Source organism: Zophobas morio, unplaced genomic scaffold (assembly GCF_036711695.1).
Source record: "Zophobas morio isolate AGI-343-1 ecotype UQ-CSIRO unplaced genomic scaffold, CSIRO_AGI_Zmor_V1 ptg000023l, whole genome shotgun sequence".
Classification (NCBI taxonomy): Eukaryota; Metazoa; Arthropoda; class Insecta; order Coleoptera; family Tenebrionidae; genus Zophobas; species Zophobas morio.
In genome coordinates, this window is record NW_026972128.1 from 9,075,661 (window position 1) to 9,102,268 (window position 26,608).

The 26,608-nt window shown below is 34.6% G+C and overlaps 1 protein-coding gene and 2 long non-coding RNA genes across 3 annotated transcripts in view; 2 read left to right on the plus strand and 1 right to left on the minus strand.

Moving 5' to 3' along the window:
• Positions 1 to 10,255, plus strand: part of LOC135134336 (paired box pox-meso protein) — a 41,576-nt gene extending 31,321 nt beyond the window's left edge. The window contains exon 2 of the mRNA XM_064062981.1: positions 9,196 to 10,255. Coding sequence (XP_063919051.1) covers positions 9,196 to 9,941 — 746 coding nt within the window. The 3' untranslated portion in view covers positions 9,942 to 10,255. The remainder of the gene's footprint in view (positions 1 to 9,195) is intronic.
• LOC135134432 (uncharacterized) lies at positions 3,023 to 3,954 on the plus strand. Its single transcript, XR_010281307.1, has 2 exons — positions 3,023 to 3,540; positions 3,601 to 3,954. It is a non-coding gene; the product is annotated as an uncharacterized LOC135134432 (long non-coding RNA).
• A 10,270-nt stretch (positions 10,256 to 20,525) lies between the features above and the next one.
• LOC135134298 (uncharacterized) lies at positions 20,526 to 21,826 on the minus strand. Its single transcript, XR_010281272.1, has 2 exons — positions 21,737 to 21,826; positions 20,526 to 21,674 (listed from the first exon to the last, which is right to left on the minus strand). It is a non-coding gene; the product is annotated as an uncharacterized LOC135134298 (long non-coding RNA).
• Between the last annotated feature and the right edge of the window lie 4,782 nt (positions 21,827 to 26,608).

The following is a 26,608-nucleotide window of genomic DNA, read 5'->3' on the forward strand; positions in this document are numbered from 1 at the left end:
TTAATAAATGGATAACATTTAAAAAATATAGTATAATCAGAAAAAGTTTTGAGATCGCAATATAAATTCTAAGCAAACTTGTACATTTACACCAGGCGATTCTTGGTGAAGATTAACAGAAAAAAATCTATATACCTAACAGACTCAAAATACACCCAAAAAGAGTTTTAGGGAATATTTACCTAAATGAGTCCACTGTTTTCAATTAAAATGATTGTCTGAGACGTATTGCTGATTTAGTGAACTTCTTTTAGTTGTAGTTAAGTATGTCTCAAATATAAAAATGTTTTATTAATTTGGGGTTGTTGTCCGCCTCTTGAACGTCTGTTGTGTATCATTAGGAGACTAAATGGTTATGGTTACGACATGTTTCGTCTTTATTAATTAACGTCATCATCAGGTTATGTTTAATAAGCTAGTAACTTGGATTTTAAAATTTATGAAAATACAATGATAAAATTAATGACTAAAACGCCCGAGATTTACCTATACAAAATGGTGTAAATTTTTTTTCTCGGAATTAAGTGGCGAAAAACCTTTGGAGAGAGAAGCAAGAACGTGAGTCCAGTTTTATTATTGTTTATTAATTCGTTAGGTAACGATTTTTACAACACAGCTATTTCTCCCTTAAGATCCGTATTTTTATATCAATTTAAATAAAATAATGATTGAAGAAATAAAATAAATAATAAAAAAATGGAAACACCTAACCTGCTCATATCATCGATTTTTATTTAATTTTTCAATTGTATTTGTTAAATTTATTTTGTGTCTGCTTTAGAATGAACGCCTCTGATTTCCTGACGTCTTTTAACATCAATGCGACAGAGAAATTGCACTTACAATAAAAAAATCGATGACATGAGCAGGTTATGTGTTTCCATTTTTTTGGCCGTGATAGTACAATAAATTGAATAATAATTAATAGACCGATACGTAAGGCCTAATAGCAACACTTACCCTTTATATCCTGATATCCATTCCATCTGCGCCGATTTTTCCAGACTCCTTCCTCATGGCCACATCATAACACTCACTTTTCACTTTAAACCCGAAACCAAATTATTTTTAACAAAAATAAACCACCTAAACAAACTAATTTACAGAGCACACACGCACTTAACAAAAGTTAAAACCGAAAGAACTCCTTGACTGCGTAACACGAAAAATGAACAAAAAATTCACACCTTATCAATCATTTTTTGCAGAATTTTTTTTCATCGATGCCGCGCACGCTAAATGAATTTTAATGAAAACACTGCAACAAGTATTCATTAGTAGAACATAATTTTCGCGCTGTGTGAATGAATAAGAAATTACGAATTTTACAGATACTAATTCGCCAAAAACAGATTAGAAAACTCGGTTTAAATACGTCTTTCGAAAATATTTTATTTTTCAGCAGATAATGACAACACAGAATTCAAATTTTGTTCACTATATCTGCCAAAATACTCATGTAAAACAAATTCGTATGGGGTGTTCTAACGGTCAAAGGGCGGAAAATGAAACCCTTGCTGTAGACTGTAGAAAAAATTCTTGAGCGCAATCTAATAGAGCTACAATTCTCCTATTTTCAAACACACACCTAGAGTGTCCCGTTTAATTTATACAGTAAAGCTGTATGCTGTATGCTGTATGTTTCAGAGCGTAAGTTAGAAAAGTAATAGAATTGGTCGAAGTTTATTTCAGCTCGCCTCTGAAAGAAATCGCCTCCCCTTTGAAAAATTATGAAATTTGAATGTGTGATTTTTGTTTTGTGATAACTTCTATAAAATAAAAACCAAAGGAGTGTTCTGATTAATATAGCAGAACGGTCCGAAAATTAGCTTACGCGCAGGAAGTAAAAATCATTTAAGCAAAAAACCTGTATGAAATTCATGGTTCCTTTACAGAAACCTTTCTTAGGGAATACGAACAATATCTAAGTAATAAGTTAATTTTATGTTTTTGAACGAATTCTGGGACTATTGAGGTGGAAGATTCCAGAATCCTGTGCTTTGAGCGAACTTGTTAAAAATTTAACAAGATGGCGGGAAATATTTGCTCTTACATGCAGGCTGCGTGAATGTAGGTTTACTCAGTGGGTGCAGTTTACTACTGGCTTGGAGATTTATCAATGATTTATTTATTATTGTCGTGATGGATAGTGCTAATGTGTCGTATCACACTATATACTCGCTTTAACTATGTCATACCATAGCCAGATGATAGAGAACAACTGAATAAACATGCTTTATCAAGCAAATCATAGAGAAATCGATATGGGAATTATAGATAGAAGCCCTTTCCAGTTACACGGTAATTGTATGAAGAGGTAGTGGTGCACACTGTGAATAGTGGTGCACCACTATAGAGAACGATTGGGAAAGAATGGGAAAGTGGGCGGATGTAGCAGACATTTCTTCTGTAAATATTTCATTAGCAGGATCAGATTCATAGTTCATGCCTATCTGACTTAGGAAATGTCGGTGAAATTGAAAATGAGTGTTGTCATCACATCCAGATCTGAAATACATACATAACTACCTGTAATGTGTTCGTCGTTACACTGATAATAATTGTATTTTGTATAACACGATCTGTAAATAAGTAAATTGGAAACAACAAGCTAAACTGCTAAAGTACCTTAATTCGACGTTAAATTCTTCGGTGATTCCAAAAGATTACTCACTTACCTTCACATAATATGATAATAATGAGTTAATGACTGAATTTTTTCCTTTGGTTTTTTCAACAGAACACCGCAAATTAACGAAATAACAATTTTAACTAATTGTAGGGAGGACCTACCCTACTCCGGTCTGGTTACGGGTAAAAACTAAAATGATGATTACCGTTTATAATTACAGTATTTTATGACACATGTAGATATAAATGTATTAATGTACCCTCTAATCCCGCAACCTGAAGTTTGCCAACGTTACACAGAAAAAAGTCGTGTAAATTTACAATTATTTTACTGTTGCTTTTTATGTATTTTTTTACTTAAATTTAGTAAATTTACGTAAGTTAGCAGCATTGTGCATAAAATAAGTAAACTTGTGTCACTATTTGTATTTTCACAAGTCAAATTGAAAAAACACAATACAGAATCGCAATTGTAAATGTATATTCACTTTATAAATGAATTATACTTTATAATACCGTAAATATACTAACATTTTTTACAATTACTTCCAACTTTGTAAAATAATCCAGTCTACCGGTGAAATCACATGCATACTGTGAATTGTTGATGCGCACGCAATCATTACTATAACGCTTGCAGGTTATAACAAGTTGGAGTGCATTAGTTGTGGTAATATATTTTGTACAAAATAGTGTATTTTGTTGTTAAAGGTAAGTACTTTACTATTCTGGTTTACTATTTTCCTCCAGTTACAAAAGTACACTTTCCAGGCGGATAATTACTTACTATAATTTGCCCATGTCATCTTTAATTGTTATGTTAATGCAATTTTTATCACAGGGTGATGATATGAATAATTTAAATGAAATTATCAAGGTGGCTGCGCCATGTGTAATTGAAATAGGCAAGTATTTAAAACGTCTTTGTACCTGTAACATTTTAATGTATTTTTGTATTTTTCTAGAGAGCGATCCACAAACAATTTATCACGTAGTTTTAAAACGACAAGTAGTGATTCCAAGTGTTGTCACTTTAAAAGATGCAGTATCTTGGGCGTTTGGATTATATTTTATAATGAATTTAGAATATCCAGACAAAGTATCAGCAGTTTTGGAAATGATGCAAAGATTTTTTTTGAAAATACATCCAGATCAAGGATCCAAATCAAAAAGAGTAACACCAACAAAACGCAAAGTAATTGGCTTTATGAACAAATTAAATTAATGTAAAGTATATACAACATCAATGACTTTGTTTTGTGTTTATGATTTTATTACATGTTTATTATGTTTTTCACCATAAAATAAAAGGTTCACTTTGTCCGACATAGTTTCTTTGATTAAAACTAGTACTAAAAATAACAATAATTTGTGTAAATTTACATATCAATTCACGGAAATTTACATACCAATTCACGGAAATTTACATACCCATTCACGGAAATTTACATATTTTATTGTAAATTTACAATCGTCAAAATTACATTTTACTTGTAATTTTACATGTTCTTTTGTAATTTCGATTTACATTCAAAAAGTAAATATCACATTCAAACTTAAAAATACATTTCGTTGGAATATTACCCTTATTATCTCGGGTTACAAATTACCTGTGATTTTCACAGTAAATTTACAAGTAAACTTTTTTCTGTGTAGAAATAAAACTTGTACATTTAAAATAAAGACAATAAGCACAGTCCTAACATTTTGGTGTTGGCAGTAATTATACCACCTTTTAAAATCGATTCGTTAATCGTTAAATTTTACTGTACCTATTTAATTATTATTCTATTAAATCGCATATATCTTACAAGACATCATACTCGTTTATGACGTGTTGAAATATTTGGTAGGTATCCGATCTTTTCAAAATTTGAATTATTCGACATAACTACCACAACCTTTTTCGACTCCTTTTTTTCGGTAAAGATATCTTTTACACAAAATCTGAGACACGGATTATAGTATTTGTTAGGAAATGTGTGCGCCATTTTATATAAATAAGTTTACTTTTTTTATTAAACACGTTCAAAAATTTAATAAGATAACTTAACAAAAAATTCAAAAATTTTTGGTTATTTATCACAGCATAAAAACATGAAAATTTTCTATTGTTCCAGTGGGCCTTTAAGAACGGTTTCCAATCACCGTGTTATAAGGTAAAGTTAGATTCTGAAATGTTATTGTTGTTTTGTCTATTAAATTCGAAAAAACGAGGCTGACATCTAAAACTCACAAAATGATTAAAGTGTCGTCTTTTTCACCAGCTTATAGTAAACATTTTTCGGACCAAAATTCACATGTGATCCGATATTGATTTCTTTTTATTTAGACCATTGTAATCGTGATTGTAAGTGAGAATGAGCTGGTAAAACAGACTGTCTGGGGTTAATGGGGAAACTAAAACACATACCTACGTAAAAAATGGACAGAGCAGTAGGACTGTCGGCAGTATATAAAAGAATGTTTGAGTGGGATGTTGCTTTTTGAAAATTGAGAATGTAAAATGTGATGATATATGGTGTTTAAATCTAGGGATGAAACAGGGAAAACAAATTTTAGAAAAGTATTAAAAACGCACAAGATAAAAGTGAACATTGATATACCTATGAGAGTGTTAGGTGTTAGGTACGTCTCATATGAACCGCTATAAAAAGCAGGAATGTATTTATGTGTAAAGAAGTGTGTTATTCTGAATACTTCAACTAAGTACGATCGACTTTTCAAAATTTTATCATCAAGTTTTTTATCGAACCTTTGAAGTCAAAATCATTTAATACGACGATACCTGCAACGACCTGTAACCTATTCTTCAAAACCAGGACATTTTTGATTTTTTCGCAGAAGTAAGGGTGATAAAATTTTTCTTAGTTTCGTGTGTTTCGTTTAGCAGTTACCTACTCTTCTGAAATTTTTTCGCAGTATGTTCTTTGGATGTCCTTACAGTTTCGAAAAAATAACCTACCGACTCATATTTTTACACTACTAACAAAAATATTTGTATTTCTAATGAAGGGATCCATATAGTATCACATGGAAGTTACCTACATGAACCAACCCTAGTTATATCACCACGCATTAATTTAATAAAAAGAAGACACAAGCAGCTTTCCTTTTTACATAAATAGGTTCTAAATTAAAGTTTCTATTATTTACAAAAGGTAAAATGGAAACAAAATTTTCTTCCTAGGTGTACGAATTCCACAGTACACTGGCATGTTCCAACTTTAATCTTACAAAACAATTATACAACGTTAATAAACATTCAACACTCACAAAATTTATAATGACATGTTTTATAAACCTAACGGTCAAAGGCAAACTTTCAAAATCCATGGCTGTTTTTGATTGTTCTCTCGGTAAAATCCGACATTACGTATATCGGGTGTCTAAATAAATATCAGGTTAAGAGTGTTATGTCACCAGTTTTTGTTTTTTTCCGTACGAAATTTGAAAGCTGTCATCCGCTTGTAACATCGACTGTTGTGAATTAATAACCTTTAAACTGAGTTTGACATAGAAATAACTATTTCGAACAGATGCAAGTACAAAAAATCTTATAACAGGAGGCAGCTCTCTTGATCAAGTTTTTAATTAGTAGAGAGTAGAGACAGCCAAAGTTAGTGCATGCGACTCCCACCACTTTCCTTCAGTAGCGCGCGATGTTATTGTTTCGCTTTGCCCATCGCTGCATGTTCGGTCGCGCGACCCTGGACTGGCAATGAGAATGAGTGGTGGGAGCACTTTTCGAGCGCTACAAGTAATTTTGCCCGTCTTTATTAATTAGACACCCGTCACATAGTTATTATTGAACTTTCTAGCAAAAAATACTGACCGGCAAAATTGCTTTAAAAATTATTCATTTATCTACTGATTGTTATTTTATTCAGAGAACCATTCATTGACACAGATTATAAAAATTATTTAAAAAAAGAGACAAATAAATAAAATCACTAATAATTAAAATATAGGAGTAATTTTTAAAGTGGTTTTTTGAAATATTTCAGACTGGCCTTTTTTTTTTTGTCCGTCAGTGTAGTTAAATTTTACATTATTGCTTAAACAGAGTATTTAAATTTGTTTAAATTTATTTGTAATCTACCTGGTGAATTAAACATTTTAGATCAACCGTATGCACGAGAACATGACAATCTAAAATATTAAAACCGTCATTAAAAAATGCAGTAACAACCTGAAAGTTCGACATATTAAAATCTACATCCGATTAAAATCAATTACCTAATTAAATTGTTACATAAACCAAAGGATACGACTTTATTATTGATGAACATTTTATGGTCTACCGTGTCAAAGGCTTTTCCTATATCCGTATAAACTATATCCACCTGTTTCTCTTTTTCAAGTTGATTGAAAACGAGTTGTGTAAAGTCACAAAGATTCGTCACAAATTTGTGCCTCATAAACCCATGCCGTTTTTCAACGACATATTGACCATACAAATTAGAAGCTAAGGATGATTTAAAAACCTTAGAAAAAGACAGTTCAGATGGGTCCACAATTACATAGGTAGGTATATTAAATTTATCACCACATTTAGTATATACCTACACTGGAATACATTTTTATGTTTTCCACCCTTCAGAAAACAGGATAAGGAGGTGCGTTCCAACAAAAATTCTTACAGCTATCTTCTTTTTCCTGCTCTTTTTTTGAGAGTTTCACTTCATGGACCAATTTTTGTATCAAAGTGGCCATATCCCTATCATGTTTCTTTGAGTCAAAATTTGGGCATGACTTAAGAACACATTCTTTTTTAGCAATGTTTTATTGTAGAACCAAAGTGTCGCATACCTATACAGGGTGATTTCAAAATATATGCAATAATTGTAACTACGGCCTTACGTACCCTAGCAATGTGGAAATATAAAAAAAACTAGTTAAAAGTCCAACGGGTCAAAACCCCCATGAACCACCCTCGATGCGATGCCACTGATCCACCTTTTAAACAGTAGAAGGAAAAACGTTCGAATAAAAACGATGTAAACACTTTCAGTTTCAATTAAATGTAAAACCAACTTTTTGCTGGTTATCATTCGTTCTTTCATGTATTCATTCATCGTTAAAGGTCAACGCGAAAGACTATTCTATTAATTGTAGAAATAAATGGTGGTCATGAGAAGGACCGATTTTTGGTAATGCTTCATGGTGATCGACTTTTTATCACAACGAATCCACATTGTTTATTAGAACAAAAATAAAAGCAACTTAAAATGTTGTCCTTGACTAGCAATACAAGCTTCAGCAAGTCGTAACATGTTTGCACGGATACGTAAAAAAACTCCGGGAGTTCCATGAACTGTAGCGACTACCACTTCCACTCGCTGTTGAAGCTCTTCGATAGTTTCTGGACACTATTGATTTCCATAAACTAAGTGTTTCATCCAACCCCACAGACAAAAATCCAACGGACTGAGATCGGATAAACGCGGAGGCTAAGCTACTGGGCAGTTTCTACCGTCCCACTGGTTAGGAAAATGGTTTCTTAACCATTTAGTTGCTGGTCTAGCAAAATGTGGTGGTGCTCCATCATACAAGTACCACATGCGAACTCGTTCACCTAGAGGCACTTACACATTTAGCTTCTCTTCCAACCCTTTGTTTAAAAACTCGAAGTATTGTGCCGCGTTTAGTCTGTCTGGTCCAACTAAGCGGTCATCTATCGGTCCACACATTTATGGAAAACCGTCGTTGAAATCGAGCGTGAGGATTTTCATCGGTCCAAATGTGAGTGCTGCGGCTGTTGAAAACAGCATTGCGAGTGAATCCGGCTTCATTTATACACACAGTGCAATTTAAAAAGTTGCACGTAGTATAAATTACACCATGTGGGAAATCAGTGGACTCCAAAGCTTGCACTTTTTGAACGTGGTATGGATGTAAACCTTGTTCTTTTCACGTACGATGCACTACAGACTGAAACTACAACTTCAGCTGCAAGTCGGCGAGTGCTGATGTAGGGCTCTTCTTCACAACAAGTTCCAAAATTTGTTCTTCAGCGTGCAGCATTCTTTCGGTCTTATTACGGCTATGATCGTGAGTTTGAAGCTTGAAGGTATCATAATCTCGGAGATGCTGTACCACTGATGTAAATGTTCGCGCACATGAAATCGCGCGATTTGGAAAGCGTTCGATCTATAATTCGCGGGCCAACCTGGCGTTTCGACAAGCTCTGAATTGGAAAAATTCACTATTGTCAGAACGTCAACGAAACACACGACGACAACCAACTGATTCGTGACCAGCCCTTATCGAGTTTTTGCACGTTACTGGTCAGTGCGCCGCTTTTTTGGTTCTTAATCCTAGCCGTTCTGTACCATTATTGAGTAGTAGTTGTGGTAGGTCAAGAAACACTACCAGTGACGTGTATAATAATTCATATTTAACTTCAAATAATTTTTTCTAGACATTCTAGTCATAGGAACGTGAACGTTACACAGTGTAATAAATCTTATTGTGAGCTATTCCCACATTTCGAAATCACTCTATAGAAGAAAGTGTCTAAAGTGCGTTACTTGTATCTACATCAACTCTTGCTTGTTACAGAAGGCCAAGTTCAGCAGTACGGTGAAGTAAACCAGCTTGGTGGTGTCTTCGTCAACGGCCGCCCCTTACCCAACTCCGTCCGCCTCCGCATCGTCGAGCTTTCCCAAGTAGGCATCCGACCCTGCGACATCTCCCGCCAACTTCGCGTCTCCCACGGCTGCGTCTCAAAAATCCTCGCCCGCTACCACGAAACCGGCTCCATCCTCCCCGGCGCCATCGGCGGGTCCAAGCCCCGCGTCACCACCCCCAAAGTCGTCGCCTACATCAAGGACCTCAAGCAGAAGGACCCGGGGATCTTCGCCTGGGAGATCCGCGACCGGCTGCTCTCGGACGGCATCTGCGACAAGTACAACGTGCCCTCCGTGAGCTCCATCAGTCGAATCCTCCGCAACAAAATCGGCTCGTTAGTGCACCCCGCGCCCCACTCGCACTCGCTCTACAACGCCATCTACCCCACGTATCCGTACCCCCAGCAGAAGCTGCAGACGCCGCCTCCGCAACGCCACACCGCCGCCTCTTGCTGGCCCAGCTCGCACTCGGTGTCGGACATCTTGGCGGGGGTGCACGCGGCGGCGTTCAGGGCCCCCCACGGGGCGCCTGGGGGAGTCCCCGGACCCACGTCCTCTGCGGAAAGTGCGCAGAACTACAACTATTACATGTACTTGCAAAGTGGCAACACCGCGATGCACATGGTTAATCCGGGTATTAATACTCACCCCCTGACGGCGCCGGGGACGCATCTTTGAAACGCGGTCAAGCGATGACCAAGGATTGTCAAAATGTGCCAGTTGGAGGTGTGTGATAGGATTATAAATTGTTGTCAATAAGAGTTTGGAAGTGTACTTAACACTTTACAGAACCTTTGCTTGTGTTTTTGTATGCTTGAGAAGCTTTAAACTGTAACATTAAGATGTTGGATTATGACTGTACAAAAGCTGTTACGGTTGTCTATGGATGTGCCTTGCGTTTTAAGTGTCATATCAGAACGAATTAAACCGGACGTTATTCGATAAAGAAACTTTTTATGTAAGTAGTTACATTATTTATTGTTAACTGTAATTTATTTAAATTTAGAAGTCAAAAATTTGCTTCGTTTAATGTGTAATAGTATACGCACTTGTATAGTACACAAAAATGTGTTCTTTGTAAAAATTGGGTGATTTCTTGATTAATTTTTCATGTAACATGAAAAGTGTAATTTTGCTTTGAAATATATTATTTCTTTAATTTTCTCTGCATTATTAATTTCCTGATAATAATTGTTAGTGTAGGTTAGCTTTTAAAAAATAAATCAAATTTTGAATGATAAACATTAAATGAGTGGGTAAAAGCACAATTACTGAATAAAATTGATCTAAAGCAGTGGTTCCCAAACTATTTATGAAAATATCGTGTAATCAAAATTTGCCCCACCAATAATGTAATGACGTCACTCTAAAATTTTGCATAGTAAATGTTATTTTCTTTCTCGATCAGTCAGAATATTTAAAATCGATTTATAAACTTGTCGCTGATGTTACCGTTGTAAGATAAATACGCAGCGAAGATATGCCTCGTTTACATCATCCGTTGACGTTGCCGTTGAAAGTTAGCACGCCGTTGGTGTGACGTTCGAGATGACCAAATTTTAACGTTCGCCGTTACGTTGCCGTTGACGTAGGGTTTGAAACCAATCAAATTGCGGTAGTGTGCAGTGCCGCCAACTTGAAAGGAAATCCCCTAAAGTAGGGGGGACATTTATCTGGTTGACAGCACTAATTCCACGAAAATCAAATTTTGATAGAGATGATGAAGTCCACTAATATTAAGCCATTTAATCACCTATTCACCGAAACACTTATATTCTGAATAGCTGCCATCATTTTCTACACTGTAGCTTTTTGTCAGCACTTATGCTTTGTTAAAAATATTTCTCGACATTTAAATCAACAAGATTTATTGCTATTCGTCCCAAGAACAGATTAGGTATTATAACTACCAGGGCTTACATTTTGTCCTTTTTTTTTAATATGTGTGTGTAGTCATCTTTTCACAACAAGAAAGATCTGACAATGAATGAAAAATTCATCACAACTGAGCTTAGGATGGATATCGGTGGGGCTTAATTTTTGGCTTGTTTTTTCTTAATATAGATAGTATTCTTTGAATAACACAATGTTCAAAAACATGTTTTTATTTCTTATAGAGAAGTAGGTAAGGATTTTGCAATTAAGCTCCACCCCTGGGTTTACGACGAATAAAAAAAATTATTAGAATTAAGATAGGGCGGGTGGGCGGGGCTTATATATTGCCTTTTTTTTCTTAATATACATAGCCATCTTTTCACAATAAGAAACTTAGAACACGGTTAAAAAGGTACATTTTTGCAAGCAAATATGGATTTTGCAATTAAAACAAAAAAGGCAAAATGTAAGCCCTATCTCAATTGTGATGATTTTTTTTATTCGCCGTGAACCAAGGGGGTAGAGCTTAATTTCAAAATACTTATTTCTTTACAAGAAATTAAAAACATGTTTTTGAGTATCGTGTTGTTCAAAGAATACTATGTATGTTAAGAAAAAAAAGCGAAATATTAACCCCACCCACCCACTCCATCTCAACTGTGATGATTTTTTTTATTCTTAGAAATTTGAAACACGTTTAAAATGGTAAATTTATGTAAGTAAATATGGATTTTGCAATTAGACTCTGCCTCTAGGTCTGCTAACGAATGAAAACTTCATTACTATTTAGATGAGGGTAGGTATGGGGGAGCTTAATCTTTGGCTTTAATTTTTTCGTAATATATACAGGGTTAGTCACGAGAGAATTACTTCTGAAAATTATTTTTACGCAACCCAAAATACTAATACCCTGTACCACTTGATATTATATAAATTTAAAATGAAATGCCTAATCCATGATTGCTTTGACTTTGGCAATGTCACTTTGACGTTAATTAATTTTTAAATTTTTTTTTCATCGTTGACTCGCCTCTAGAGCCCCATTGGATCGACGACATACAGTCAGATCAATCTGGGCTATACTGAAGCCGTAAGTGCTCTACCAATGTTGTTCGCCGCTAATGTGCATGTGTTAATTCACCATCTCTGCGTCACCTAGAGCCTCTTCGAAGTGCAAATCTGCAACCTCTGGGCTTTTTCGGCCATCCATTTACAAAAAAGCCGTAGCATCCCCCCCAAAATGCCCAAGATTTTCAACAGATTAGTAGCTAAATTATTTACTTACTTGTTTGAGTTTGTGTTGTAACCAAAGAAATTTTTAGAAATAATTTTCTCATGATTAATCGGTTGCAAAAGATCAAGAGGCACACTGACAAATTTATTAGCGGCGTCGGAGGAGATTTCCGACTGGCTGCGGTACCACCATGGACACTCGCGTAACCTCCTTTTCCACAATTGTCAAAATGAGATTGTCAAACTCAAAGCAATCATGGATTAAGCATTTCATTTTAAATTCAGTTAGTATCAAATGGTACATGGTATTCGTATTTTGGGTTGCGTAAAAATAATTTTCAGAAGTAATTCTCTCGTGACTAACCCTGTATATTAGTATTCTTTGAATAATACGATACTCAAAAACATGTCTTACATGGTAATTTCTTGTATCTAGAGAAATAATTTGCAATTAAATTCCGCGCTTTTGGCTTTCGACGATTAGAAAAAAATCATCACAATTGAGATAGGGCGGGTGGGCGGGGCTTATATTTTCCCTTTTTTCTTGATATACGTCGTCTTTGAACAACGGGATACTAATCAAAAACATGTTTTTAATTTCTCGTAGAGAAGTAAGGATTTTGCAGTTAAGCTCACCACGCATAAAAAAAATCATCACAATTGAAGTCGGGTGGGTGCGCGGGGCTCAGCTCTCAAAGCAACATCAGAGGGAACAGTAGCTGCAACAGGAACTGCAACGTCAACATCAAGTTTATAAATCCCACTTTAGTTATAGATTGTTCCCTCTTGTGCACTAAAGTAAGTATACTAGAAGTGACACAGTTCCAGTCAATTTCTTTCAACCAACATAATCCTTGCTCTGTTACAGGTCGTTGAAATACCATACTACTGCGGTCTGCGGTTACAACTGCTGATATCACAGTTTATTTTCATGTTACATGCTTTATATTCAGATAGGCGAGTGTCAAGCATGTCTGTTTTATCCAGTGTATTACTCCAGAACGAAAACGGTTTCTATACGATATCACCATAACTATCAGGATATTAAACGTAAGTCTACCCACTGTTGTCCACTTTAAATTATCTGGTGGTTTTAGATTGAATGTAATTTATATCTTTTTTACCTGACACCAGACTTTTCAAATTCATTTGCGGACTGCGGTAGTAATATACCTAGAGCTAGTTTAATTACTTAGATATCGAAAATAAATTCGACAATGCAGACAACATAATTAATTATTTCTAGAATTTAGTAATTACGAATATTAACACAATTTTATTTATTCATCTCTGGAAAATTTGCAAAAATAGAAAAAACAAAAAACCGAAATGAAAAATTGCAAATCGGAAAAATGAAGAAACGAAAAAAATAAAAAAATTGAAAAATTGAAAGATTCAAGTCAAAAAAGCTGCGGAAGTGTTATTTACGTCACGTGTTTTATCTTTTTAGAGGTCATCAAAAAAAAATATCGCAAATTTTTTTTTTAATTTTTCAAAGAAGCAGGATTTGTTAGGCGTAGGAATTTTTTAAAATATAAAAATACGTTTCAAAAAATGGAACGGTCAAACTCTGAATAGAAGTACGTAATGTACCCAGACCTATGTGGGTGTTAGTGACAGTAGTAAATGACCAGTGGGAAATGAAATAAAGTATCCTGATGATCGCTGTTACACGGATGCTAGGGACCTTAACCAGCCATGTCTCGGTCTCGGTTGTATATGATACGCCCATTTCCGTTCGTCCGTCACGTGTTCCTTACTTATTAATGCGAAACACTGTGTTCCCTCACATTTAATTTAAAACGAAAAAAAGCTTTAATATCCATACATTCAACCCACCTTAATTTACCACGACATGTATACGCGCCTATTTTTACCAAGGGACAAACTGTGCCAATGCAAAAATAAAGTGGACACTACGAAAATAATATAGAAGCTCACGAGCGAACAGGTTTATAGTAACTTGTGCATTAAAATGCATTAACTTTTCTTGTTTCAGCTGAAAAAGATTAGAAGTATGAATCACAAAAAACATGCAATAGTAATTTTTTTAGGGTAGCTGGATTTTTGTCGGCCAGTGTATAGCAGACAAACAAGTGTCCCACTGGCCAAATCAACGAAATAAATTAAAAGTACACTCTCGAATACTATTTTTGGATGACCACACATTTATGGATCGTGTTAATTGCCGGTTCCAGTTGAGTAGAAACGCATTGTCAACTGTATTCTTTCTCGAAAAATGAACTTGATTGAAAAACAGTTAAACGTGATCAGTGCGCTGATCGGCATATGCGATCCATATTGGCCTATGATCAGCTCAAGTGTCCCATGACGTTCCATGCTTGGTTGGGGCTTGTCGGCTGGATGCATGCACGTGCCAGTAGACTCGTACGTACATAAACAACTTCAAACACTTCTGTCACCACCGTCGGTCACACTCTCTGACCGTCATTCAAAATAAACTAACAAGATTGTGGATTGACATACGAGCTGTAAGAATTATACGACTGAGACTAGCCCCCTCGCTTGGCAGCAAATGTACTTCGAAGAAAATGTGAAAGACAGGATTTTACCTTTGAAATCAAACTTCATTAAAAATGGGAGGTAGGTAGTTAGTTATACCGTTGAAGACACAAAGCACATTTTTCGTTAACCTTCAGTTGCTTGTTTCTACAACATTGACTTTTTTAAATAACAAACTAGAGGATATTTTATTAGAGATTCTTGCAAAGATTAAATTTGAATTTAATGCAAAATAAATGGATAAAAATAAAGGCACAGTTCAAAAACCTAGGTATTTTGTCTTTTAGAACTTTGTAGGTTTCAAATTATGTTTTTTTTCGTAAGTGGTTTCCAGATGCACGTACAAAAAAAGCTACATACATACTTGTGTACTAAGCGTCCTCAAATTGGTGTTAGATGAGTAAATTGTGTTTGTAATTTGGTGTGTAACTCCTTCATGGAACATATCTAAAGTACTCGAATGACTCATTTTATAGGAATATTGCCTTCAATTTTAAATCATTATTTATTTTGAAGGTTGGTGAACCCTGAAATAAATATGTTTTCAGTATATCTCAGTAATTAACTTATTACCGATCTCCGCAAACCACCTGCTTTTTTAAATATAAATATAGCTATGTAATTGAATATAAATACCTGATATTTCCAGATTCCTATTATTCTTTGTGGGGCTCACTGTAATTAAATCCCATATCTAAACATTTCGGAGGGACTATTTTACCATATTAAACTAGACATTTTTTATAAATGCATACCTCCATACTTAAAACAGACCAGTGTTCTTGCTTGCAAAATATAACGCTTGTATGTTTGCGGATAACAAAAGTCTCTCATCAGAGAAATACTAGTTAAGGACTAGTACTAGTAGTACTAGTATTACTTTTAAGCACTGAAATCATCATGGAAAATAAAAGTTAACTTAAAGAATTGATAGAGATGGATAGTTTATGTGAAAACAGTTTGGTTGCCTTAAGTTCGTGAAATGTTACTTTCCAAAAAAAAGAGTTTGTATAGGGTGGTCAACGCCTTTAAAAAACATACGGTGAAAAGATTTTTTCCCTGCACGAATGCACATTAGAGGATATTTTTGAATAAAAGATAAACTTCTTTGTCTGTAGCTGATGTCTGTCTGACGTCTGTGTCGATTTTTATTAGACACGTAATCTCCGAAACTACTGGACCGGTTGTTGTCAAATTTTGTGTGTACATATTTTAGAAATATCATGTAGATGGTAAAACGCTAACCAAAATTTGGTTAATCATCCCCATCAACAATTTGATCGCCACATTTCAAAGAATTCTGTTTTAAAATAATTTAAATGTTATACAAAAATATACCCCTATACTTGTGGTTTACCAATCCGCTTTGAGTTTTTCCCTAAATGGCCAAATGTTCACAAAGGAATTAACACAATGTAATAACATTTATCAATAATTCAGCATACAACTGTCCGTGGTCATTCGGTTAAGGCGTCAGCATGGGGACCGAAGGACGCACGTTCATAGCAAATTTCTCAGTGACCAAATTAAGAAGGAGAATTGTAATAATAATAATAATATTCAGAACATTATGTTCGACTGTGGCTTAATTAATAATTTTAGTCCTGTGTTTTGAGACGACAAACTCATTCAATTCAAACAAATTTCTGCATGACATTTTTCCGATGTACAAACAAACACTTGAAGTTAAAGTTTGTTATTATTTTTTTATTTATTTTTTTTTTTTATTTTATTGATTAACGTTACCCAACAGGCCGGAGGCCCAATTACAGGGTAACGGGGGACATACACATTATTGCTGAGAGGCCGTTTTTTCTAGTTGGTTATCTACTTTAAATATATTTTGGGCAATTCCACGAAAATGTCAACCTCAGCACATTTTATTGAAAATTGTTAAATTAATCTAAATCTTACAATTATTAGTACTTCTAAAAAGTTTAAATTTTACTGGCATAGGTATATTTGCTTTTACAATACCATAACACCCGCAGTAAAAATTTCTTGTTATTGAGGAATAATAAAACTGAATGATAGATATTATATCTTCTTTAACATTGCTAGAAGCAAAGTAAATATCTTGATTTACTTACAATATAAAGCACGGTCGTAAAGAGTGCACCTTTATTGACAATAATAAACAATCAATAACTTATCCCAACATCATCTTTAAAAAAATATTAGATACACTTCTTTCTTCTGATATATGTAATAATTGGTATAAGTAACAATAAGGGACTAATTTTTATGTTATTCGGAAATACTTATTAAAAATAATTGCATATCTCTTTTTCTCGTTCTCGCTCTCTATTTTCATTGTACTTTTATTGAAATTGCCTTGTGATTATTATTAGAAATCGCATCGTTACTTAGGCGAAACGGGATAATTTTCTTTCGGTAGCTTAATAGCTTTGAAATTAAATAATTAGCCTTGACAGCCGTCAATCTACCAATAATTTGATTTTGCTGTGTTAATCAAAATGTCTTTAACATCCACTGAAAGAGTAAGAAAACACCGACAAAAATTAAAGAGACTCAGAAAAAGAAAAAAGACATTGCGCTAAAAAAAGTTAAGATACCATTAAAATAAAAAGGAGAAAAGCGAGAAAAGCCAAAATGAAAACAAACAAATGGAAATTTCAAATGATGGTAATGTCATCAAGTAAATAAATTGTAAATTCGGTAAGTTTAAATATTTTTTCTTTTAGCACTTGATCCTTTTACTTTATTTAACATTACATACATTTATTTAAGTATTTCACCTTATAGAGACAGTTTAAAATAACAAAACTTTGCAGAGTCCCGTACGATTTTAGCCTAACTAACGGTGGAATTGCCCTTTTACATTGTCCGTACTTGTACAGTTTGCACTAATAAGTATACACAGCCGAACACTATCAATGTTACTCTATTCAGTGTCCAGGGATCAAAACCAGGACGTTTTATATTATAAAGACGTTGATACCATACAGAGCAATTGTTCATCGGACAATAGTAAAATAAAATACCACACCATAACAAAAAAAAAAAAAATCATCTTAAAAATTTATTTTTTTAACAATATGTGTAAAGTTAAAAATATCGTTAAATCATTAAGTGACTGTAACAATATACAGGATATTTAGATACTAAAGACGCGGCAAAAATGCAGAAGTTTATTCCTTGGTTTATTTTAAGTTTTCTTTCTTCAATTGTTTTCGGAAAAACGCGTTTCGAAGATACGAGATGATAAAAGTAAAGTAAAATAGCTCTATCTCCATACTTAAATTCCTTGGATATTTGTCTATGGGGCCATTTGAAACCATTAGTGTACACTATTCTATAGTAGAAAGTCAAAATGATTTAAAAAATTGGATAATTGACGGATGTAATGCAATAAGAAGCAACCCTGATATCGTGATATTTTTTAAAAAGTTTGTCAGTCAATGAGGATAAAATTGGACGCATGCATAATTTTTACATGTTCTATAAATTAATAAAGTTCTGTTTTTTGGCGAAAAGCTTTATCATCACAAGACAAAAAATCTTAAAATATCCCAAGAAATAACCCTCTGAATTTTTGCCGCATATTTAGTAAACACCCGGTATATAAGTATTTCACTGGAGATTTACTTAGCAAAACTTTGAGATAACGCCAACAATTTTTTTAGTGCGGATGACAAATTTTATGTAGTGTTTTACCATAGTTCCAATAATCTTAGAAAACGACTCAAATATCACAGTAATCAGTTCAGTAGTTTTGAAAATTATGTATTTAATACAAATGATAGAAAGAAGGAAACGGAAGACCGACATTTCGTATTAGGCGAAACTTTAAAAACACATGATTAAAAATCATCGTCAAAATAGTTCTTCGAAAGCAGACTAATAATAAGTATTTCAAAACCATGGTTATTCTCGTAGATAAATAAAGTGTCCTGCCTGTTATAAAACCATTTTCTTGTTTTACATACCTTCCGAACATAAAGTGTAGTACAAGTTTATTTTGACGACTCGATAGCTAAGGCAGTATTGTAATAGAGTCAAGTGGCTATTTTCATGTTTTCTCGACGTTTCATAACCACTAGTGTATGAAAAAATAGGTCTCCCTTTTCGTCAGCCGTTTGTGTATATTTTTATTGGACAAATAATCTCCAAAATTAGCACATATATCGTTGCAAATTTTATAGGTTTATCGTCTAAATTATAAAATGCTAATCAAACTTTGTCTAAAATGAATTATTATGCACGGTATACAAAACTTACTTCACATACACCTTCTAAAACTTGTATGACTTAAGCCAAACCACCCTTATAATGGTCTCGAACTTCAAGGATTATTACTGTTCATTGTTGCCATAATGGAGTGGTAGTGTTTTACTAGGTATATGTGAACTGAGTTAAGTTATACAATAGCCAATTTGACTTACGTCAAGTGAGTTTTGTATAAATGTTAGCACACTTCTGTATCGGTGGTTTATGAATCCGGGTTGAATTTTTACCCTAGGCATCAAGATTTTGGCAAAAAATCATAATATAATAATATATAAATAATAATAAAAAAAAAATAATAATGAAAATATAAGATACTTTTCCTTCGTTCAATTGGTCTAAGCGCGTGATAATAACGCATAGGTGGTGGGTTCGATTCCATCATGAGCCACTTTTTTTCTTACACTGTGACTGTATTATATATATTTTCCTAAAAAAAATGGATTTGTTAAATTGTACCTACTTTAGCGGCGCGCGAAGTTCTATCTAGAAACATGAGACTATTTTTTTTTAAGTTTGAAAATAAATTAATATTAGCTAATATTTTGTAACCACTAAACTAAAAAATGTTAGTGTACTCAAAAACTTCAAAAAATCAGCTGTATAAGAGGTTCTGAGACATCTTTATTTATTAATTTTTTTGCAAAATTCAAATGACACTTATTTAACAAAAAATTTCAAGTTTCATTTGTTAAATTGACCAAATTACAGTACTTTCCTGGCCATTCGTTCGGTAAACGATATCTTCACACTGTGGGAGAATTTTACGTCCGCTTACAGAAGAAATTTTTAATTAACTTCCTCGAGTGCGAGTGTATAGGTGTAATATATCGCACTTAATTGAAAACAAAAGAACATCTGGCAATAACTAATCTTTAATCAATTCCATAGCCACTGAAGAATTACAAGATATCAATTTACTATTATATTTATGCGTTAGATAGGAGTAATCATAAACCGCAAACTATAACTCCGGAGCGAGTTTATTTTCGCAGTTATTAAAGATGATGGGTGCGATTTTGTTTCTCGAGTGATAATTTATCACGAATGAAAAGTTTTCACCTAGGTTTTTCACTTGTCAGTGAAATTGGCATTTTGTTTCTTTTCACGACCGAAGTGAGACGTGGATTGACAGTTCGCGCCAAGTGATAAAATTGTGCGGTGTTGCCGCATGTATTTTTGAATTGTTACCAACTTAACTGGCTCGAATTTCATGACATTTCAGTCTCAAATTCAAATTGGACTTGCTTTTTTGAAGTTTAAACAAAAATGGCTCGTTTTTTGCCTGTGCTCGAGCACGGGCGAGAGGAAAATAATTATTTGAGACGTATAAAAAGACGGATGAGGGAAGAAAACGACCCTTTTAATTTAAGAGATGATCGGTAATTGTTAATGTTTTATTTAACTATTATTTAACAAACAAATATGTTTAGTTTTATGGAGTTGTTCCGATTTAATAAAGCCACAATGAGAGAACTAATCGAATTGTTGGAACCACACTTAATCCTTGGGGCAAGAGTACACAAGACTTCCAAGCAGCACCGAATTTTGGCTGCAATTAGGTTTTTTGCTAGCGGTAGTTACCAGCGTTGTGTGGGGCAAGATTGTTTCGTCAATTTGTCCCAATCTCAGATTTCCCTCGCCATAACTGAGGTAGCTGCCGCTATCGAGAACCGTTTGGGCGATTTCATCGGCTTTCCAAACGCAGAAGAATATGCTGCAATAAAAACAACGTATGCATACCATCAGCTTTTCAAAACAACTTATTCCCCTTATTCATACAGATTCATGGAACGTTATAATGTGCCGGGTGTAATTGGGTTTGTGGATGGCACCCATATTGCGATAACGAAGCCAACATTGAATATTGAACACCAGTACCTAAACCGCAAAGGTTTTCACTCAAAAAATGTTCAGATTGTATTAATTATCTCTTTTTGATGAGTTTCTTGATTTAAAAGTAAAATTTCCTAGGTCTGTGGTCCAAATAACAAAATATTTGGAATTAATGCCGCACATGGGGGTGCAACCCATGATGCGTTCATTTGGCGGCAAAGCAATATTGCTCGTATTTTGGAGCAGAGATTCACAGGGGGCGATAGAACGTCTTGGCTCTTGGGTAACTAACAAAATTGCATTTGAAATGTTATGGCAATGAATTCTTCAGGTGATAGTGGTTACCCCTTACAACCATATCTTATAACACCAGTAAGGAATCCTGCAGATGGTACCCCTGAACATCGTTTCAACATAGCACACCGACGTGCAAGATCATGTGTTGAACGGTGTATCGGTGTATTAAAGGCCAGATTTCGGTGTTTAATCCAAGAACGGGTGCTTAAATATGCACCAGTGAAAGCGGGCAGTATCATCAATGCGTGTGCAATCCTACACAATTTTATGGTTGCACGAAACGTTCCACTACCTCCAGAGCATGAGATCCTGGAACACATGGATGACCCAGGCGACAACGACGACGATGATTTGGTGCCCGAACAGCCCCCAAATGAGGCACAAATGATAAATGTAGCCCTTGAAACAAGAGCCAGACTAATTAGGCAACATTTCAATTAAAATATACATTTTTCGTTTACCTTGTTCGTTATAATTCACTTTTCTCTTCAGCTTATAATTTTTTTGCAACAAACACGTGCTTTTTCCCTTCTTCGCAAATAAACAATGAAGTAGAGTGAAAAATCTGGGAATTTTACGATCTTCAGATGGCAAAAGCAGTTTTCAAGGCGCTAAATATAAACTCCTGTACCTTTCCGACAGGTTTAATGAGAATATAATAAAATAACAATAACTATAGGTAACTCAGAAAAAACATTGCATAAATTACGTAATTGCCCATTTACAATGTGTCAACTGAATTGTATTATTTTATATTCTTGAAATACTTTTTAAATCTTACACCTTCAGAGTACAATACACAGACAGAAGTGGCCTCAAAGCACCTGTGTTTAAAGAGTTGCATTACTTGCATTAGTATCTATTCTAGCTTTTCAACAGTCGAAGACCTCGTGGTCACGAATGTTATTGTTTAACTTTGAGAAACTGCATCGTTTGGTTTAATAACAGTTATGCTTGGGAGTTATGTAGTATGTAACGTAGAGAAGCGTTTTGGAGTATAAGGTAGAAAAAAGATAACGAAATGTTTTTAATCAGAAGCATTTGCTTCACATTATTCTTCGATTAAATTACGAATACGGCTATTTACAGCCACAAGCTGCTCGGAAGCAGCAGCCTGTCGTTCCATAGCCACCGCTTGTCGTTCCATGGCTACCGCTTGTCTCTCTCGGAGTACATTAGCCCTTTTTTCTTCTGCGAGAAGGTTGCTAATGTTGTCTAGGGGAGGAGCGCGTCGTTTTGGGGCCCGACGTACCACTTGAGTTCTTTCCGCAACATTGGATTTTTTCAACGTCTTCCCCACGGAAGAACATGTCTTCACAGAACTGGTAGAAGGTTGGGTTAACAAGGAGGGAATCACGGACGAAAAACGTGGAGGTGGACAGCCAGGATTCTACAAACGTAATGTTAACTTCGGCTTTATACCAAATTATGAAGAAATTAGTACACTTTCATCATCTGAGTTTTCTTCAAAAGAAATTGGAGGGTCAGGAGATGGGGCTTGAGGTGAAACTGGTGGATTCTTAAAATGGCCATGGTATTAATAGTCAGTAATAATCAATTCTTAATTGATAACTTTATTGAATGAAGTATATCCTATAAAAGTAGTTAGATGATGAGTAAGAAAACAATAGTTACCACATCAATTCTCGGGAATTCCTGTGTATGCCCGTCCCCGTTATAATGCTGCCCAATGACTTGCAGAACCCTATTTTCGAGCTCTGTTAACTCAGGCAAACACTCTGGATCCTCTGACGGCCCGGGACCTCCAGTCTGTCGCGTTTTGGTCTTTATTTTCGCGGCTTTTCCTTTAACCGCGCTTTTCAGATCACTCCAACACTATTCAAATAATTGGAATTTAAAACGAAATGGATAATTCCCAAAACAACTTCCATATAATGTGAAACATGTGTAGAAAGTGAGATTGAGTATTATAATTTTGGGTGTACAGACATGATGACTGGTGTAAGTAAAAATACAGACCTTCTTCCATTGACTCACATCCTTACAGGCACCCCCATTAGCATTTAGTACAGCTGTGATCGATTTCCACAACTTTACTACTCGACCTGTATTTGTCTCTTGGGACCTGGCTAATTTTAAGTTTTTTTCCATAAAACTCACCAGGATCCCTTTTTGCTCAAACGTAGGCCTTCCGACGCGTTTCTTTTCCATCTAAATTGGATGGGAATTATGGATTTTTAGGGAAATAAATGTTAAGTGCATAACTTTGTTTTTTTTTTTATAAAATACGGGAGTATTAGTCATAATAACTCTGCTATGAATAAAAGTATTATTAATTATTATTACCTCAACAACTTCCTTAAAAATTAGTCGCTTATCTTTCCAAAAAACTGCCAGCTAGCAAAATCCTACCAATGAATGATGCATATGCCGTCAAAAATTTGAGGTTAAATACGATTTATCATGGATTTATCGCTAGGGTATAATGGCGTGATAAGTTTTCATTGATGAAGTGATAAAATGGCGAAATAAAATCACTTTTACGATGACAAGTGATATATTTGACGTATGAAGTGATATTTTATCACTTCGCTCGCTTTTCACGAGAAACAAAATCCCACCCCTCTGGGGTGGGATTTTGTTTCCCGATCGAAGTGATAAATTATCACCTGCGATAATTGTCATTGCGTAGCTTTTAAATGCAAAGTTTGCATTTATTCTTTGCATATAAGCTTATTAAATGCTCAAAAGTTTACAATTACCTTAGTTTTAAGAACTTGTAACTCAGAATTACGATTTTGAACTTCTATTTTGACATAAATTTCGAGGTTATGTCTCCAAAATTTATCACTTCATTCAGAGCTATCGAGAAAATATCACTCCATGAAGACTTGATTTCGTGACAGAATCGAGAAATGTGACATAAATGTCTCACCAACTCAGCCTCTCAACCAATCAGCAAACGAGATTTTATCGCTATCGAGTTTTTTTCGATCGAGAAACAAAATCGCACCCCTGGGGTGGGATTTTGTTTCCCGATCGAAGTGATAAATTATCACCTGCGATAATTGTCATTGCGTAGCTTTTAAATGCAAAGTTTGCATTTATTCTTTGCATATAAGCTTATTAAATGCTCAAAAGTTTACAATTACCTTAGTTTTAAGAACTTGTAACTCAGAATTACGATTTTGAACTTCTATTTTGACATAAATTTCGAGGTTATGTCTCCAAAATTTATCACTTCATTCAGAGCTATCGAGAAAATATCACTCCATGAAGACTTGATTTCGTGACAGAATCGAGAAATGTGACATAAATGTCTCACCAACTCAGCCTCTCAACCAATCAGCAAACGAGATTTTATCGCTATCGAGTTTTTTTCGATCGAGAAACAAAATCGCACCCCTGATTCGAAAAAGTACTTTGCACATGAATAGATAAAACTAAACTGCCTAGACTTGACAATTAAAAATACAGACACGCCCCAACACATCGTTTGTGCACAATTCATATTTTGCGGGCAATATAATAAGTACTATAACGATGTGATTAATTGCGTATTAAAACTGTTGAAGTTTATACAACTTCTCGATGAAAGCGTACTTCAACGTATAAATCCATTATTTATTATCATATTTCTGAACATCTGGCAAGTACTAGACAACCCACAAACGAAACAACACAAGGAAAATGTATCTTATTAACGGGAATTTAAATAAGTCGCTCCTCCTACTCCACAGACGAAAATTCCGTCAAAGTCAAACTTCAAGGGGCGCCGCGGCCCCCATTCATCACAGTCCGACATATGCGGATCTTTATAGTATCCTACTTTTGTGTCACTAGCAGGTCTTTTGGTTTAATTAATTCCTGAAGACACAAAACTGTCAAACACAGACTTAAACGCGATGTATTATAGTTTTTATGTTTTTTGTGTTTCGCTGTTACAGTCGTATTCATTAAATGAACTATAAATGATTATAATTAACAGATAAAATTGTTGGAACAGAAGTTACCTTCATAAAAAGTTAAATTATACATTTACAACTGACAGTTCGTGTGTTTATTTAATTTTTCACAGATTTATATTTAGCAAACGATTTTGAAATTTCTTGAGACTTGTAATAATTGCTGACAAGATAATCGATGCAGACGACTTACGACAGACAGACAGAAACGGGAGACCAATTTTTTCATACCCTAGCGGTCATAAAACGTCCAGAAGACATGGAAGTAGTCATTCATGGGATGGACTTCTTTAGCTTATACTTAATAAGTTTTAGTGCTTCGAAATTCAAATTTACAAACCTCGGCTTATCAAAATCAATGAGACGTACAAATGAAAATTTGTTTATTTTTGAAGCTATGTAGTTTTCTACGTGCCCAATTAAAACCAATGGACTGGTACGAAAAACAAACGGTGGCCGGTCTCACTTAAAAGTATCAGTTTCACATATGGGTTAATTATTTCGTGTCGGCTTTTCTTTGGTAAACTGAACTTACAGAACCCAGCTATAACAAGCTACATTCGAACGTCGTAAACGTTATGAACCGAACATTGACTCAACAGGTTAATTAACATTTTAGAAATCAAAAATATCATCACATCGCATCGTTTTCGTAAAAAATGATTTATAATGAGACGCGCGCCATTAATTCATAAATTAAGTGCCGCCGTCGATGACGATAGTATAATAATTATTACTGTATGGTTATTATTACTGTTCATCAAACGAGGGCTTCTATGATCTATAGACGGTATTCAAAGAAGCCGCCAACATTTTTAAATTTTGTCGCAGGAAACTTAGCACGCTGTAGATCAAACAAATGACATACGACTAGGCTACGCCTACTTGTGCATCAAGGAAATTAAACATGACCCGTAGAACGCTAATATATCAGGAAGTAGCAAAATGTTTCTGAAAAGATGTTCTTTCCTTTGAGACTTTGATGATGCCGCTGGCAAGAAGACTGTCTTCCAGATTGTGGTAAATCATTCAAAATTTTCAGCGTCGCAAAATGAGTAAAGAATAAAGTAAAACTAAACACATAAAAAAACTACAACTTTTTTTGAAAAATTTAAACCTTCTATTGAAATCTGTAAATTAAATTTTTAAGGTCTGTTAGTATTAAAATACTCCGATATAAAATTAATATATACCCTCGTTTAACAATAAATAGCGAAAAAAGAATTAAAAACACCCTTTTGTCCGGAGCTAAAAAAAATCTGATTTTATGAAAGTCAGTTTTGTTTCATTTACCCATTGATCACTTCAACGAAACGGCAGTTGTTCAGTGCAAAGAATTGTATAAATGTAATCCTTTCATCTCCTGCGAATACGTCACTAGGTTCAACCAATCAAATTATAAAACGC